Source organism: Tachyglossus aculeatus, chromosome 26 (assembly GCF_015852505.1).
Source record: "Tachyglossus aculeatus isolate mTacAcu1 chromosome 26, mTacAcu1.pri, whole genome shotgun sequence".
In the NCBI taxonomy this organism is placed as follows: Eukaryota; Metazoa; Chordata; class Mammalia; order Monotremata; family Tachyglossidae; genus Tachyglossus; species Tachyglossus aculeatus.
In genome coordinates, this window is record NC_052091.1 from 13479135 (window position 1) to 13497224 (window position 18090).

Here is an 18090-nt window from a genome sequence, read left to right on the forward strand (position 1 = left end):
GAGCAGTGTTTCCTGCTGTAATGAACGTGCGCAAGAGCGAGAAAGTCAGAATTGAAACCCCGGCTCTTGGCAAAAATTCAAGTCCATTGGGGATTGCCAGCATCCAAGCCTTCCTCTTTCCTTTCCTGCACCCCTCATGGACCCACCACCCCTGCAGAGATCAAAGTTCTCCTCTCCCAAAGAGTCTCTCCAGTGAAAGGGGAAGGATTACACTTGACTACTGGGTGGGAGGGGGGAGGAAGTAAAGGGGTGTAGAGCGGGGATTCAGGGGGACCCTGCAAGGTGGATCACTCCCAGACCTTTGGATCAGGGGTGCAGTTAATCCAGTCATGCCTAGGACTCTACTTCTTTCTCTGGCTGAGGATGTATTTGAAATCCAATTCAGCCTCCCACCCACCTCTACAAGGCCCAGGAGAGAAGGTGATAAGGTTCTCTCAACTGTAGCCTGGTCTGGTTTCTGGAGACCGCTTCCTTTCTTGGTTTTTTTTTTTTTCCCATTTTGGCCATAGGAGAACCAGTTCAAAAACAGTGGGGCATGGGAACAAAGGAACAGAGGGAAGGAAATTAAGAAATAGTGACCTTCAGGTGGAAGGAATAGTTAGAATTCGCGGCATAGTCTTAGTAGATGTGCCCAAATTAATTGCAAAAATATGCCAGGTCTGCCTAACGATAGCTCATGCAACACTTGGAAAACCCAGGATAAGGTCCTCGTTACTTGTGAACCATTATTTGTTTCCATCCCCTTCCTCCCTCCTCCTAGACTGTAAGTTCTTTGTGGGACTTCCTCACCCTCTGTTGAATTGTACTCTCCCAAGTGTTTAGAACAGTGTTCTGCAATCAATCAATTACATTTATTGAGTGCTTACTGTGCACAGAGCACTATACTAAGCATTTGGGAGAATGTAAATCAATCAATCATATTTACTGAGCACTTACTGTGAGCAGAGCATTCATTCATTCAATAATATTTATTGAGTGCTTACTGTGTGCAGAGCATTGTACTCTGGATTAAGCACTTGGGAGAGTACAACACAACAGTATAACAGACGTATTCCCTGCCCACAATGAGCTTACAGTCTAGAGACATTAACATAAATACATAAGCTACAGATATGTACATAAGTGCTGTGGGGCTGGGAGGACGTGTGAATAAAATAAACAAGTCAGGGTGATGTAGAAGGGAGTAGGAGAAGGGAAAAGGAGGGCTTAGTCAGGGAAGGCTTCTTGGAGGAGATGTGCCTTTGATTCAATTTTGAAAGTGGGGAGAGTAATCAACTGTTGGATATGAAAGTGCTTAGTACAGTGATTTACACACAGTAAGTGTTCAATAAATGATTGAATGAATATGAAAAGGGAGGGGGTTTCAGACCAGAGGCAGGATACGAGTGAGAGGTAGGCAGTGGGGTAGACAAGACTGAGGTAGAGAGAGTAGGTTGTCATTAAACGAGCAGGCTGGGTTGTAGTAGGAGAGTAGCAAGGTGAGGTAGGAGGGGGCAAGGTGATTGAGTGCTTTAAAGCCGATAGTAAGGAGTTTTTGTTTGATGAGGGGGTGGATGGGCAACCACTGGAGAGTCTTGAGGAGTGGGGAAACATGGACTGAACGTTTTTGCAGAAAAATGACCCCAACAGCAGAATGAAGTATGGTCTGGAGTGAGTAGAGACAGGAAGCAGGGAGGTCAGCAAGGAGGCTGAAACAGTAATCAAGGTGGGATAGGATAAGGGCTTGGATTAATGTATAGCAGTTCGGATGGAGCGGAAAGGGAAGATTTTAGCGATGCTGTGAAGGTTGAACCAAAAGGATTTAGTGATAGATTAAATATGTGGGTTGAATGAGAGAAAGGTGTCAAGGATAATGCCAAGGTTACGGGCTTGTGAGACGGGTAGGGTGGTGGTGCTGTCTACAGTGATAGAAAAATCAAATGGAGGACAGGTCTTGGTGGGAAGATAGGGAGTTCTGTTTTGGACATGTTGGGTTGGAAGTGATGGGAGGACATCCAAGTAGAGATGTCTTGAAGGCAGGAGGAAATACGAGACTGCAGAGAGGGAGAGAGATCAGGGCTGGAGATGTAGATTTGGTTATCATCCACATAGAGTTGGTAGTTGAAACCATGTGGAGCGAATGAGTTCTCCAAGGGAATGGGTATAGATGGAGAATAGCAGGAGATCCAGAACTGAATCTTGAAGGACGCCCGCAGTTAGGGCATGGGAGGCAGAGGAGAAGCCCATGAAAGAGACTGAGAATGAGTGGCCAGAGAGTTAGGAGAACCAGGAGAGGATAGCATCAGTCAAGCCAAAGTTGGATAATGTTTCCAGGAGAAGGGAATGGTCAACAACATCAAAGGCAGCTTAGAGGTCAAGGAGGATTAGGGTGGATTAGAGGCTGCTGGATTTGGCAAGAAGGAGATCATTTATGACCTTCAAGAGGGCAGTTTCTATGGAGTGAAAAGGATGGAAATCATATTGGAGGGGGTCAAGGAGAAAGTTGGAGGAAAGGAACCTGAAACAGTGGGTGTAGGCAACTCACTCAAGAAGTTTGGAGAGGAATGGTAGGAGGGAGACGGGGCGATAACTGGAGGGAGCCATGGGGTCAAGCGAGGGTTTTTTTAGGATAGGAAAGACAGTCACAGACAAAGAGAGGTTCAGTGACTTGCCCAAGGTCTCACCGGAGACAAGTGTCAGAATTAGGATTAGAACCCAGGTCCTTCTGACTCCCATCTACTAGACCACACGACTTCTTGATTTAACTTCTCTTAACTTCACTTCTCTGTGCCTCAGTTACCTCATCTATAAAATGGGGATTTAGACTGTAAACCCCATGTGGGACATGGACAGTGTCCAACCTATCTTGGACTTCCTACAGGACTTCCTACAGTGCCTTAGAACATAGTCAGTGCTTAACAAATACCATGAAAAACCTGTAACTCAATCAGCCTGATATATTTGTTTTCCTCCGGACCCATTTGTGCAACTTACTACTGTATCCTCATTCTTTCTCTTGCTCAGACTGTTTGTCCACATTTTCTGTTTTTCCACCTCACTTCATTGTAAGATCCTGAAGGACAGTGAGAAGCAGTGATGCCCAGTGGATAGAGCATGGCCTGGGAGTCAGAGGACCTGAGTTCTAATTCTGACTCCTCCACTTGCCTGCTGTGTGACCTCAGGCAAGTCACCGAACTTCTCAGTGCCTCAGTTTTTTCATCTGTATAATGGGGATTAAAGACTTCATCTCCCTCCTGCTTAGATGATGAGTCCTCTGTGGGACCGGTACTGTGTCTGACCCGATTATCTTGTTATCTACCCCAGCGCTTAGTACAGTGCTAAGTACCTAGTAAGTACATGAGAAGCAACATGGTGTAATGGCTAGAGCATGGGCCTGAGTGTCAGAAGGTAATGGGGTCTAATCCCAGCTCTGTCACTTGTGTGCTGTGTGACCTTGGGCAAGACACTTCCCTTCTCTAGGCCTCAATTACCTTATCTGTAAAATAGGGATTAAGACTGTGAGCCCCATGTGGGACAGGGACAGTGTCCAATCTGATTAGCTTGTGTCAACCCCAGTGCTGAGAATTGTGTTTGCCGCACAGGAAGCGCTGAGCAAGTACCATTATTATCATTATTATTATAACAACAAATAACACAATTATTATTATTATGTTGCTTCTTTTGTAGTCTCCCAAATGCTTAGTTCAGGGCTTCGTATTCAGTAGGTCCTCAATAAATACCTCTAATAATGATACATTCCAGTGGATCCATGGCCAGATTGCGATATTTTTCTTCACCTGGTTCTGAAATCACTGGAAACCTAGGCCTTGCTGTTAAAGGAAACTTGGAAATGTCTGGGGAGAGACAACATAATTGATTGATCAAGCAGAAAGGACTTTTACTGAAATGTGTTAAGCCCCAAGTTTCCAGAACGAATCCGTAGGCTTCCAGCTCTTGCCTGTCATTCAGTCTCCTCATTCGGGTAAATATAGATTTCTTTGCCTTTGAAGGGATCTCATCTCATCTCATCTCCCAGGGAGATGACTCTAAGTTTTAATCTCCCAACATCTGATTATATATTTGCACTGCAGGAACGGATAGCTTTAGCCCACTGGAACTTCTACGGGTAGTTTAAATGACCTGAATACACATTACATGAGGTTCATTTAGCTAATTTATTGACATTTCTCTCTCCAGAAGAGCTGGCACTGAGTATGTAAAAAAGCATCCTTAGGGGTTTGCCGGTATTGGACGTTCCTGATAACAAGCCCTGGATCAGAGGCTAAAGATGAAATTAAATGAAGAACCAAAAGAGAAAGCTCTAAATGCTTTCTAATGGCCACTTGCAGCGTGGCTTGGTGGAAAGATCGCGGGCTTTGGAGTCAGAGGTCATGGGTACAAATCCCGGCTCTGCCAATTGTCAGCTGTGTGACTTTGGCAAATCACTTAACTTCTCTGGGCCTCAGTTACCTCATCTGTAAAATGGGGATGAAGACTGTGAGCCCCCCGTGGGACAACCTGATCACCTTGTAACCTCCCCAGCGCTTAGAACAGTGCTTTGCACCTAGTAAGCACTTAATAAATGCCATCATTATTATTATTTCTAGACTGTGAGCCCACTGTTGGGTAGGGACCATCTCTATATGTTGCCAACTTGGACTTCCCAAGCGCTTAGTACAGTGCTCTGCACACAGTAAGCGCTCAATAAATACGATTGAACAAATGAATGAATGTGGGACAGGGACTATGTCCAAGCCAATTATTTTGTATCTACCCCATTGCTTAATAATTATGGTATTTGTTCAGCGCTTACTATGTGCCAGGCACTCCACAGGCCTGGCGTAGAGTGAGCACTGAACAAATACCACAGTTATTATTACATGTCTGCTCAATTCTTTCAAAACTCTCCCAGTTGAACCAATATTTCATAGTCCAGTTTCCCTTTCCTTTCTGTGTTCAAGATTAACAAATATCCATCGCACTCTCGGCACTGCTAAAACCACAGTTGTCCAGTGTGGCCTAATAGAGAACGAGTGCCTGGGATTTAGAGGACGTGGGTTCTCATCCCATCTCTGCTACTTGCCTGCTGAGTGTCCTTGGACAAGTCACTTGACTTCTCTGTGCCTCAGTTACTTCCTCTGAAAATGGGGATGAAATACTTGACTTCCCTCCTCGTTAGATGGTGAGACTCGTGGGACAGAGACCATGTCTGACCTGATTATCCCATATCTACCCGAGTGCTTAGTACAGTGTTTGGCACATAGTAAGAGCTTAACAAAGCCTATAATATATATTATACTCTCCCAAACACTTAGTACAGTGCTCTGCATGAGATGCTCAACAAATATCACTGATTGATTGATCATTTTTATCTCACTGTGCTCACCTCTGACCACAGTCCCCCCAAGGATTATATTCAAATCTCTTTCCCTTTGAAGGAGCTTTCTCTGTCTAACTACATCTTCCCAACTACCTTTCTCCAGCTCCCTAGATGCCTTTCTGATGTTTTAAAATAGACTTGCAAATAAGTCAAAAATTCTCCAGTCCACGGATTCTTTTTTTCCTTACCAGCCTGGTACCTCAGGAGATAACCCAGGGAGTAAATAAATGAAACTGGTGTCCCTTGGCACTTCTCCAGCTAAACTGTTATCTTCCTGAAACCATAGCTCTATGTAGGACTAAAAACTAAACTTGAACCAGGAAGTTTCTACATCTCTGGAGTTTGCCTCCTTTGGTGACTCAGCTGAGTCAGCATATTCTTAATTCTTAGGGGCTAGTGTGGAACATGCCTGCAGAGACAGAGGTTGTCTGAGCAAGGGAAGGATTGTTGCCGTTGGTTATATCGTAAATTTGAGTCCCAGTTAATAAATATTTAATTACCCTCTCGGTCTGTATTTGTGTGTTTTGCAACTCGGTGAGAGGTGAATGAAAAAATGTAAATAATTCTAGCTCTACAATAATTGCTAATGCCCTGCCCCAAGCCTGTTGGCAGGGGGTGAAGGCTCAAGCTTTATAAATAATCCTTATTACTGCAGAACCTCATTCACCCTTTTTTCTGTAGGCTATCAACTCCATAATTCTCTCTCTCTCTCCCTCTTTCACACACACACACACAGACACACACACACACACACAGGTGTCACCCCGTTTTACAGGGAAGATTTAATAGCTAAGCGGTATAACGAGATTCCCCAATTCTTAAGACTTTACTAGGATTACAAAAGTATCCTTTAACTATTTCCATAAATAAATTAAAACGTAACCCCGCATTAAAATTAATGAGCAGAATGTCATTTGGGAGATGGTGTTTTTAATTTGTATCTTTTTTTTTTCTTGCAAACTTGTTCACACAATTGAGGAATGGGTCTCTCCAGAAGTTGTGCTGATTGGGTTCCTTCTGAAGCCCCTTTGGCTTGGCTAAATGTCAAGGTCACGGTGTCAGTTTCCCTTCCTTCCTAACTTCTCACGAATCCAAGCAAGTGTTCAGCACTTCATCGGGTCTTTATGTTTCTGTTCTCTCCCCTTCTGCACCCACAGACTTGTCTCTTGGAGGGATCCCCCTCCAGCCATGACACCTCAAACACTCTTGGTCTACTTCCCAAACCCAAATGCTCCTCTGGACCGCCCAGGGCTCAGGAAAAACCTCAAGTGACAAGCAGGTCTCTAGAAGCAGCGTGGCTCAGTGGAAAGAGCACGGGCTTGGGAGTCAGAGGTCATGGGTTCTAAACCCTGCTCTACCACTTGTTTCCTGTGTGACCTTGGGCAAGTCACTTAACTTCTCTGTGCTTCAATTACCTCATCTGTAAAAGTGGGGGATTACGACTGTGAGCTCCACGTGAGATAACCTGATTACCTTGTAGCTACCCCAGCGCTTGGAACAGTGCTTGGCACACAGTAAGCACTTGGAAAATACCATCATTATTACTGTTGTTGTCTGAAAGGTCTCACACTTCCCTTCTGGAGAAACAATATGATCACCCATAGCATCCGGATCCCTTTTTAGGGCTCTTCTTTTACTTCCTCTTTAGGCAAAGAGGTGCCAGACACCTCAAGGTGACTCAGGAAGTAATCGTTCAAACCTAAATGACAGCTTGGTCTTCCTTTTTGGCAATTCTCCTCAGGATGAGAACTCAGTGAATAACTGGAATTCTCCCTGGGAATTTCAGCCTTTTAAGTGCTTCTGCTGTGATTCTCACCTAACTTGTCTCCTGTAGGCAGGGTTACCATGTCTTGCCCGCTGCTCTCTCCTCCACTGCCTCCCTGGTTCTAGGATACAAGCTATATCTACGTCTTCTCCAGTGGTGGTGGGGGATCAGGTCACGGGTGGCCATCACCACTGGTCTCCTTTGTCGACCACTTCAGGAGCCCGGTTACTAACAGGAGAATGATTAAGTGCTTTCTGTTTGGGGAGGGTGCAGGGTGAGGGCTTCTCGGTAAAATAGACTTTGTTTTTCTACATTTTCCTCGAGTAAATAAAAAAATCACAAAGCTCCACCGTGAGCTCCAGTCCTCTTGCGAGGCCCCATTCAAGCCATTATTCCTTGGAAGTCCTTGCGGTTGGACTGAGAAGCCTCAGTCAGAGACTTGGGAGTGGGGTGCATGATGGGGAGGAGAGGGAGAGGGAGGTGTGTGAAAAGCAGAAATTGTGTGAAAAGCAGAAATTTTTCTTCCTCTGCCCTGTACTCCTACCTGGCTCCCAACTGCCCACTGGGATTTTCCAGTCCTGACCTGGGGTCCTAAGGATGAAAGCCCTGAATCACTTCTCCATTGTCCTGATCACAGGGAACTGTTTAGCCCCAAGCAGCCGGGCAACAAAGTCCTTGGTGTCCTGAAAGCTAAAAGCTTAAATGTTCCTACTGAGCACCTATTTTAGCAAGGAGGAAATTGAGTCCCCGGGGAGAATCTGGCTTATTGAATAATTAGACTGGGAAAGATCTTGGGAACTCATCTAGTCCATCCCCCTGCCTTCTGACAAGCCAAAATGGGTTGGGAGCTACGCGGACACGTCATTTTCTTCCCGGAGCACTTCCAGGGATCTCAGAAAGAGAACTCCAGAGAACTGAGGACCATGGCCAGAGGTGATTTGGTGTCATGCAGGAGGAGACGGGAGTTATTGACCTCTGTTCTCCAATTTTCTCCTGGAATGCAGGCCACTAATTTCTGTCAGTTGGATCAGCCAGCAATGGGAGAGATTCCTCTCATGTAGGGAAGTTTTGCTTTTCTAAATTTCCTTCATCTAAAAGATGTGCTGGCTGAGATTCCTACCAGGGAGGAATCTTTAAGAAGTCTACTTGTAAACCGTGGAATTCTTAGTGCGGCCACTGGTGTGGATGAAGACTCCCTTTCACTCTAGTTGAATTGGCGACAACCAAAGAAAATCAAATAATAATTAAGTAGCAGCTGGCATCCACTTTTTGAGTTTCTTCCGGAATGAAAACCCAGCCTGAGAGATATTGATACTGACCCCACATTAATGAACATGGACGAGCAGAGCCTCTAGACTTCTAGCGTAAATGGACCCTAAGTCACCGGCATCTCTCGGTGAAGAAGTTGCTGGCGTCTCTGGGATAGGAACCTAACTGGGAAAATAACAAGCTCCTGAAACCCTGTCACAGAAGCAATCACATCAATAACTCTGAGTGGAGTGGAAATTGCACACTGCATATTACCAAATTCAGCCTCTCCCTGGCCGAGGTGTATTTCATCACTTCCCTCCAAAACATCAAGAAATTTTCCGACTGGGGACCGGGCCCAGCGGAAAGTTTCAGCTGATTTGAATTTTCTCCATCCTCCCATCTTCCCCGAGCTGACTTCATCTTTTCTCCATTTTATTTCTCCATTTTATCAGAAAGCTGCTGGGTGACTTTGGGCAGGTCACTCAACCTCTCTGTGCCTCGCTTCATTATCTGTAAAATGGGGATAAGATACCCGCTCGCAAAAACTCTTGCTTCCACCTGGGTCAATGAGCAGAGGGATAGCTTTGCATTAGAGTGGGGAGGATGGGTGAATTTGTTCCAGCCTCTCAGGGTGCTTTTTTGGAAAAGGCCCCTCTTGAGGCCCTGATTTGAGCTCTTTAAAAACAAATAGTGCCCTCTCCTTCAGTGGCGAGCAGGTGCTGGCAGGTAGCAGGTGAAACTGAATGATCGTGCCCATTTGAAAGCGTTAGAGAAACTAAAAAAGCCATTGGTATCTGAGCAACTGGTAGGTGGCCAGAAAAGGTATTCCACAGTCTTTTCACAGATGAAGCAAGAAGCAGCATGGCGTAATGGATAGAGCAAGGCTGGGAGTTAGAAGATCATGGGTTCTAATCCCGGCTCTGCCATTTGTCTGCTGTATGACCTTGGGCAAGTCACTTCACTTCTCTGGGGCTCAGTTACCTCATCTGTAAAATGGGGATTGAGACTCTGAGCCCCACGAGGGACAGGGACTGTGTCCAACCTGATTTGCTTGTATTCGCCCCAGCACTTAGTACAGTAACCAGCAAATAGTAAGCGCTTAACAAATACCATTATTATTATTATTATTACGTGTGCAGGAAATTCTCTTCAAGACACTTGCCCTCAATGGATGCAGTCTTACCACTACTCTACTGAAGGCCCAAATTACCATACTACGTGCTGAGTGCTGTGCTTAGCACTTGCATCGAGACAAGTTACAGACATACCCCAGGGTACAGCCCCCTCATGTTACATACAAGTTTGAGGAACAGTCTACTATTTTTTAACATCCTGACAATACGATGCATCATTGCGATTAGCCAAATGGGATGAAGTAGGTATCGTCTGGGCACCACCAGCTAAGATTTGGGGATTAGGAAGCCTTGCATCCATTTTAATTAAAGAAAACAGATTAATTTATAAAAACGATTGATGGAAAGTGGAGTTCAGAGGCATGAAGAAGTCTTTGGTTGAAGTTGGTCTGCTATGAGGTAAATTATTAAGACAATAAAAAGGCCACTGTTCAAACTAAATTGGACAAATTCTTCTTTAAAATGGGCAAACTACTACCACTAACAGCAGAATAAGCTTCTATTTTTTTCAGCCTCCTGCAAAGACTCAAATTATACTATGACTCATTTAGCTAATGCTATGGTATTATGCTTTCAATTATTTTAACAAAGATTAAATAATAGTTCAATGATGCTTCACACAGCAGTATATCACACAAAAAAGAACTTCATATTGTTTTCTCTGAGGTTTTGGAACAGATTCCTAATGTAGACTTTAAACTCATTATGGGCAGGGAACATATCTGTTGATCTTGTATTGTACAAGATCTAAGTACTGTTAGAACAGTACTCAGTACATAGCAAGTGCTCAAAAAATACCATTGATTGATTGATCAATAACATCTCAGCCTTTGGGAAAACATACCCCACAACACAGCCAGATTTTCAAGGATCAAATCATGGATGAATCATAGGGTCTGCCTATAATCAGACCAGACAGAGTTCCTGTCCCACACAAAGCTCACAAACAAATAATAATAATGATAATAATAATAATGGTATTTGTTAAGCACTTACTATGTGTCAACCACTGTTTTGAGCACTGGAGTAGATACAAGCTAATCAGATTTGACAGAGTCGCTGTCCCATATGGGACTCACAGTCTTAAACCCCATTTTACAGATGAGGTAACTGAGCTCAGAGAAGTTAAGTGACTTGCCCAAGGTCACACAGGAGGACAGCGACAGAACTGGGATTAGAATCCATGAATTCCCAACCACACACTCTTTCCACTAAGCAATGTGGGCTTCTTCTAAGGGAACACCTTCAGCTGGAGGCTACCCTCAGAGAATGAAGGGATGATGGAGGCATTAATTTTTTGTCATCAGTGTTTAGCGATTGCGAGGAGGAAGGCAAGAAGCTATTTGCAAGGCTGTACTAAAGGATCCTTAGTGAACCTAAAAAGGCAAAGATCCTCTGACGAACGAGCCATTTAACCCCAACTCACTTGTACATTCCAGCGCTCTATTTTGCCAAAGCAAACTTTGCTTAAACTTGTCCCCCGATTATTCATCACTCAGTTAAGATAGAGCATGGAAAATTTCTACCCCGAAAGGCAACCTTTTCCCCTTGGAAAGTTATGAGTAACTGGAAAGAAGCAGCTGGACCTAGTGGAAAAAGCATGGAAATAAGAGTCAGAGGATCTGGGTTCTAATCACAGCTCCACTACTTGCCTGTTGTGTGACCTTGGGAAAGTCATTTAACTTCTCTGTGATTCAGTTTCCTCAGCTGTAAAATGGGAATGAAATACTTGTTAATAATCGTGATTTTTGTTAAGTGTTTACTAAATGCCAAGCACTGAACTAAGCAATGGGGTAGATACGTGATCAGAAGATCCCATATGACGCTCGCATTCTAAGTAGAAGGGAGAACAGGCATTGAATCCCCATTTTGCAGATAAGGGCACTGAGACATAGAGGAGTGACTTGCCCAAAGTCGCACAGCAGGCAAGTATCAGAGCCGAGTTTACAAGCCAGGTCTTCCGACTCCTAGGCCTGTGCTATTTCCCGAAGGCCATGCTGCTTCTTCCTCCTCTTCTCCGTAGACTGCGAGCCTCATGTAAAATAGGGACTTTGTTGGACCTGATTATCTTGTATCTACCCCAGGGTTTAGTACAATGTTTGGCACATAGCATCACTTAACAAATACCTCTATCATTATCATTATCATTATTAAGGGGTTAGATGTGTTGCTGTAAACAACCTGAGGTTTATTTGTCATGGTTACAATTGGCCACTGCCGTGTGCATTTGCACTTCCACAGCCTAAAAATACTGTTCTCAACACCTTTTGCTCATGACTAGCAAAAGTACTTCGTCCATGTGGTTGAATTAATGGTATTTATTGAGCGCTTACCGTGTGCAGAGCACTGAACTAAATGCTTGGGAGAGTACCACGCAATAATGTTGGTAGATATGTTCCCTGCACACAATGAGCTTACAGTCTAGATAGGAAGACTGACATTAAAATAAAATACAGATATGTACATTAAGTGTTGTGGAGCTGAAGGTGGGGTGAATATCAAGTGCTTAAAGTACAGATCAAAGAAGGAAGAGGGAGGAAGGGAAATGAGGGATTAGACTGGGAAGGCCTCTTGGAGGAGGTGTGCCTTCAATCAGGCTTGGAAGGTGAAGTTGGATATGAAGGGGGAGGCAGGAGGTCAGCAGCATGATGATAGATGAGATTGAAGTGCAGTGGGTGGCTTGGCATTGCCATCCCGGGGTTCCTGGGGAGAGACCTGGGGGAAGTGAGGCTTCTGCTGTTCCAGAAGCGTCACTCCAGCATCGGTGCTACTTCCCAGGAAAAGTCTGGTCACTTGTGACTCTGAGTGACTTGGCCACGGCGGGTCCGGATGGAGGAGGAGGAGGGTAGATGTGATTCCAGGCCAGTGACCAGTTTAGATGCCTCGGCCCCTTCCCTGGGATGGGAGCTCCTGACAAGGCAGGGAGGAGCCGGCTGACCTGGCTGTCCTGCTCAACCCTGGCTCTGCTTCAGGAATGGCAAGTGTACGTTTGGTTTGGGTTTCTCTTTTCCTTCCTTTAAACTGGGCATCCCTTGGGAGCTATGCCCTCCCCTACATCCCCAGGTCTGTGGGCATTTGGGGCTCCTGGGGCAAGGTGTCCATCAATGGCAATTATTGAGCACTTACTATGTGCCGAGCGCTGCTGTCCGGGGAGAGGAATCCTCTTCCCTTCCTAAGTATTTCTGTGTTTGGGACACACTTGCACTTCCTTCGCCATCACATTCTGCACTCAGTCACCTTGCCCGCTCCAACCTCCCCTCGTTACTCTCCTACTACAATCCAGCCTGCACATTTCACTCCTTTAGTGCTAGCCTTCTCCCTGTGCCTCAGTCTTGGCTGTCTCACTGCCGGCCCACGTCCTGCCTCTAGCTTGGAATGCCTTCCCTCCTCAAATCAGACAGACAATGACCCACCCCAGCTTCAAAGCCTTATTGAAGGCACATCTCCTCCGAGAGGCCTTCCCAGACTAAGCCCCACTTTTCCTCATCCCCCACTCCCTTCTGCGTCGCCCTGACTTCCTCTCTTTGTTCTACCCCACCTTCCAGCCCCACAGCACTTTTGTACATATCTGTCATTTTATTTACTTGTATTGATGTCTGTCTCCCCTCTTCTAGACTGTAAGCTCATCGTGGGAAGGGAATGTCACTGTTTATTGCTGTATTGTGCTTTCCCAAGTGCTTAGTACAGTGCTGTGCACACAGTAAGCACTCAATAAATACGACTGACTGAATGAATGAATAATAGCTTGTTGGGGGAGGAGGAGACCGCTTTGGGGGGCCATTTGCCCAGGGGAACTCTTTCATTCTCCTGGCCCTCATCCCTGCCCGCCTGCACCTTGGGTGAGCTGAAGGAGGGCAGGGAGATTTGCTGCGGTGACTTGCACCCCTTCAAATATGTTTCTCTCCCCCATCCCCTGCTCCAGCCATGTATTCAGCTCGGGGAGGAAGTTGTGGAGATAAAGTTTGGCTTGTCCCCTCGTCTTCGGCGTTCCTGCGGTGTGGCTCCTGCCACCCTGCCCCCAGCCTGGTAGAACAAAGGGCGGCACTCATTCCAAGTATCTGGGCCTATTCTCTCCGCCCGTCACCGGCTGCCTGAACTGCATATCGTTTGGTACGATGGTTTCCACCAAAGAGGAAGCTGACAGGAAGCTGTGGCCCTGCAAACTTATTAATGGGTGCGTGGTAGCACAAGGAGAACCACAGAATTTAAGAACTGGTACAGAGTGAAACCAGAATGGGCGTCTCCCACGCCCTCCTCTCTGGCCTGTAAACGTGCCGAGGGCTGGGGCCCCGTTTCAGCAGCCCTACAACAGCCGCCCACCAGATTCTCCGAAGCAAACAAACCTTCGGAAATGTGTCGGATGACTAAATAGAGAAGACGATGATGGCTTTTTTTCCGGAAATAGACATCCTCTTTTGTAGGAGCCCTGGGATGAGTGGGGAAAGGCAAAAAATGGTGACTCTTCTACTTTAAGGGCAATCTGACTGTGCCTGCTGACAACTTGCTGAGCAGAAATGGTTCTTGGGGTTTGCTTTTTTAAACGCTTACTATGTGTCAAGCACTGTTCAAAGGTCTGGGGTAGATACAAGTTTATCAGGTTTGACACAGTCCTGTCCCACATGGGGCTCACAGTCTAAGTAGGAGGGAGTAGGGTACAATCCCCATTTTACTGTTGAGGAATCTGAGGCACAGAGATGTGAAATGACTTGCTCAAGGTCACACAGCAAGCAGTCGGCAGAGCTGGGATTAGAACCCAGGTCTTCTGACACCCAGGCCCCTACTCTTTTCACTAGGCCATGTGGCTCCTCGGCTCGGTCCAATCTCTGAGCCCTGGTCAACTGAGAACTGATCCCTCAGCTGAATCATGTAGGGGAAGAAAACTGCTCAGCAGGAGACCCGTGCTAAGTGAGGGATTTGTTCCCTTCATTTGCCCCCTCCCTCAACCCCCAGTATTTATGTACAAATCCATAATTTATTTATTTATATTAATGTCTATCTCCCCCTCTAGACTGCAAACTCATTGTGGGCAGGGAACATGTCTACCAACTCTGTTATATTGTGCTTTCCCAAGCACTTGGTAAAATGCTCTGAGTAAGCACTCAGCAAATATGATTGATTGGCTGATTCATTCATTCATTCAATCCTATTTATTGAGCACTTACTGTGAGCAGAGCAATGTACTAAATGCTTGGGGGAGTACACTATAACAATAAACAGACTATTCCCGGCCCACAACCAACTTATAGTCTGGAGGGGTGGGGGTGGGGGGAAGAAACATTAAAATAAATAAATAAATGAATTACAGATGTTTACATAAGTATTGTGGGGCTGGGAGGGGGGATAATAAAGGGAGCAAGTCAGGGCAATGCAGAAGGGATTGGGAGAAGATGCAAAGCGGGCCAAGTCAGGGAAGGCCTCTTGAGGAGTTGTGCCTTCAATAAGGCTTTGAAGCGGGGAGAGTAATCGTCTGTTGGATTTGAGAAGGAAGGGGGTTCCAAGCCGGAGGCAGGATGTGGTTAAGGGGTTGGTGGTGGGCTAGAAATGATCATCAAGGTACAAAGAGTAGGTTAGCATTAGAGGAGCAAAGTATGAGGTCTGGGTTGTAGTAGGAGACTGAGGAGGTGAAGTGGGAGGGGGCAAGATGATTGAGTGCTTAATGAGGCTTTTTTGTTTGATGCGGAGGTTGATGCCTAGCAACCTACGCATGAAGCAAAAACTCCTCACTAGTGGTTTCAAAGCTCTCCATCGTCTTGCCTCCTCCTACCTCACCTCCCTTCTCTCCTTTTGCAGCCCAGCCCACACACTCTGCTCCTCTGCTGCTAACCTTCTCACTGTACCTCATTCTACTCTGGCCCACATCCTCCCCCTGGCCTGGAATGCCCTCCCTCCACACATCTGCCAAACTAGCTCTTCCTCTCTTCAAAGCCCTACTGAGAGCTCACCTCCTCCAGGAGGCCTTCCCAGACTGAGCCTCCCCTTTTCCTCTACTCTTCCTCCCCTCCCCACTCCCTCCCTGTGCCCTACCCCCTTCCCCTCCCTACAGCACTTGTGTATAGTATACTTGTACGTATTTATTACTGTATTTATTTTATTAATGATTTGTATTTAGCTATAATTCTATTTATCTATTCTGATGGTATTGGAACCTACTTGTTTTGATTTGTTGTCTGTCTCCCCCTTCTAGACTGTGATCCTACTGTTGGGTAGGGACCGCCTCTATATGTCGTTGATTTGTACTTTCCAAGCGCCTAGTACCGTGCTCTGCACAAAGTAAGCGCTCAATAAATATGATTGAATGAATGAATGATTTGGGCACTTAATGGTTAGTAGAAACAGCTAAGAGATAACCACATCCAGCCACATGGACACTCTTCGTGTAGTTATTTTGGAGGTGTAAACAGAATTTTGGTGTACATGGGCACACCCACGGTCCTCAGTTTCTTGAGGAGTGGGGCAACATGTCCTGAACATTTCTGTAGAAAAATAATCTGTGCAGCAGAGTGGAGTGTGAACTGGAGTGGAGAGAGACAGGAGGCTGGGAGGTCAGCAAGAAGGCTGATACAATAATCAGTGATACAGTTGATTGATTGGAACTGATAAGTCACACCTGTAAACACTGTTCAGGCCCTCTCGATTCTGGGAAGGGAATTCTGTCTCAAAGATGGAGCAGCAGCAGCAGCAGCAGCAGCAGCAGCAGCAGCAGCAGGAAAGTTGCCATGGTAACCCTCCCCAGAATCTTTTCCCACCACATGAACAGGAAAAAGGGGCAAAGACCTTTAGGTTAGCCCCAAATGTTGGCACCCCATGGCCATTTGGCCCTTCTCCACCCTGACTTCCATCCCAATTGGGGGCCACAAGGTTGAGCTGGTCAGCTTTCCCCCGTCTCTCTGTACGTAAACTCTCAGGGCAGAGGGAAGGAGTTCATCAGCCTGTCCCTGTCGTGTGCTTTCAGTGCAAAGATTTCACCGTTCACTCGGGCTACGAGGTGCTTCTGCAGCGATTGCTGGATGGAAGGAAGATGTGCAAGGATGTGGAGGACTTACTCAAGCAGAGGTAAGATCTGGGAAAGCAGTGTGTGTGTGTGTGTGTGTGTGTGTGTGCATGTGTCTGTGCATGCGAGGGTGGGAAGGGGGAGGATTGGGTGCTCCTGAGGATCTTGACAGGGGATCAATCAATGGTATTTATTGAGAGCTTGCAGCATCCAGTACACTGTACTAAGTGCTTGGGAGCATACAATAGAACAGAGTTGGTAGACACAGCCTCTGCCCACAACGAGCTTGGCTTTTGGATGGCCTTGTGGACCAATACTGGGCTTCCTTTTGAAGACCCCAGAAGTGGTGGGAAAGGAGAGACGTCACTTGTCGAGGGTGTAGATTTGGGCGCTTAACGGTTAGTAGAAACAGCTAAGAGATGACCACATCCAGCCACATGGACACTCTTCGTGTAGTTATTTTGGAGGTGTAAATAGAATTTGGGTGTACATGGGCATACCCACGGTCCTCAGGAGGCCTATGGGAGCTTCTGTTCATATCAGATCAGATTTGAGTACATATAGGCTGCCGCGTCAGAAAGTTAACCAGAATGTTCTCCACTTTAGCACAGCTTCAGATCGGGTGGCCACAGGGTGTGTCAAATGGATGTTGACTGTGTTAAACGTACCTAGAGGTGGGTGCATATGTGCATGCGTGTATGTGTGTGGTATTTTTAAATTATCTATTTTAATACCGGGCTCTGAATTGCTAGATTAGAGGTTGCTGGAGGAGAGGAGCTCACTGAAATATCTCTCCAGGCCCTCAGCCTGGGGCTGGCTTCCTTCTGCCAGGCTCCTGGAGATGTCAGCACCTAACACTGAGTGATTGACTGATCAGTCTACAGGAACTTCTCAAACATCTATCCAGAATGGCATTTTCTGGGCTCTCTCCTGAAAATAAAGGGCTCCATAACCAGATTTCTGAACCCCTCCTTGAATTTCAGAGGGGCCTGGTTGAGGCTAAAGGCCTTTTTACATTCTACAGTCCTCAGTTTCCCTTCTTAATATAGTGATAAGAATAGTGATGGTATTTGTTAAGTGCTTACTTAGTGCTAAGCACTGGGGTAGATAGACAAACATCAGATTGGACACAGTCCCTTTCCCACATAATTGGAGGGGTAGGAAAAGCAGGTATTTTATCCTCATTTTACAGATGAGGAAAACGAGATCTGGAAAGACTGAATGACTTGCCCAGATTTCCCAGTCCTCTGTTCTTTTCACTAGACCATTCGACCTCTCTAGAGACTGTAAACCCAGTGTGGGCAGGGATCGTCTCTCTTTATTGCTGAATTGCACTTTCCAAGCACTTAGTACAGTGCTCCGCACACAGCAAGCGCTCAATAAATACAATCGAATGAATGAATGAATTTAAGTACTGACCGGTCCCACAAGGGGCTGCCAGACCAAGAGGTAGGAAGAAGAGCAGGGATCTTATCTCCAGTTTGCTGATAAGGATCAAAGTACCGAGAAATTAAGTGACCTGCCCAAGGTCACACAGCCGGCAGTGGCAGAGCTGGAAATAGAACTACGTTCTCGTCTCCCAGCCTCATGC

At 46.0% G+C, this 18090-nt stretch overlaps 1 protein-coding gene across 1 annotated transcript in view; it reads left to right on the forward strand.

The window, feature by feature from the left end:
• The window catches only part of PSTPIP1 (proline-serine-threonine phosphatase interacting protein 1), a 96615-nt gene that overhangs the window by 26740 nt on the left and 51785 nt on the right, over nucleotides 1-18090 (forward strand). Inside the window, exon 3 of the mRNA XM_038767275.1 lies at nucleotides 16461-16561. Within this exon, the coding sequence (XP_038623203.1) occupies nucleotides 16461-16561 (101 nt within the window). The remainder of the gene's footprint in view (nucleotides 1-16460; nucleotides 16562-18090) is intronic.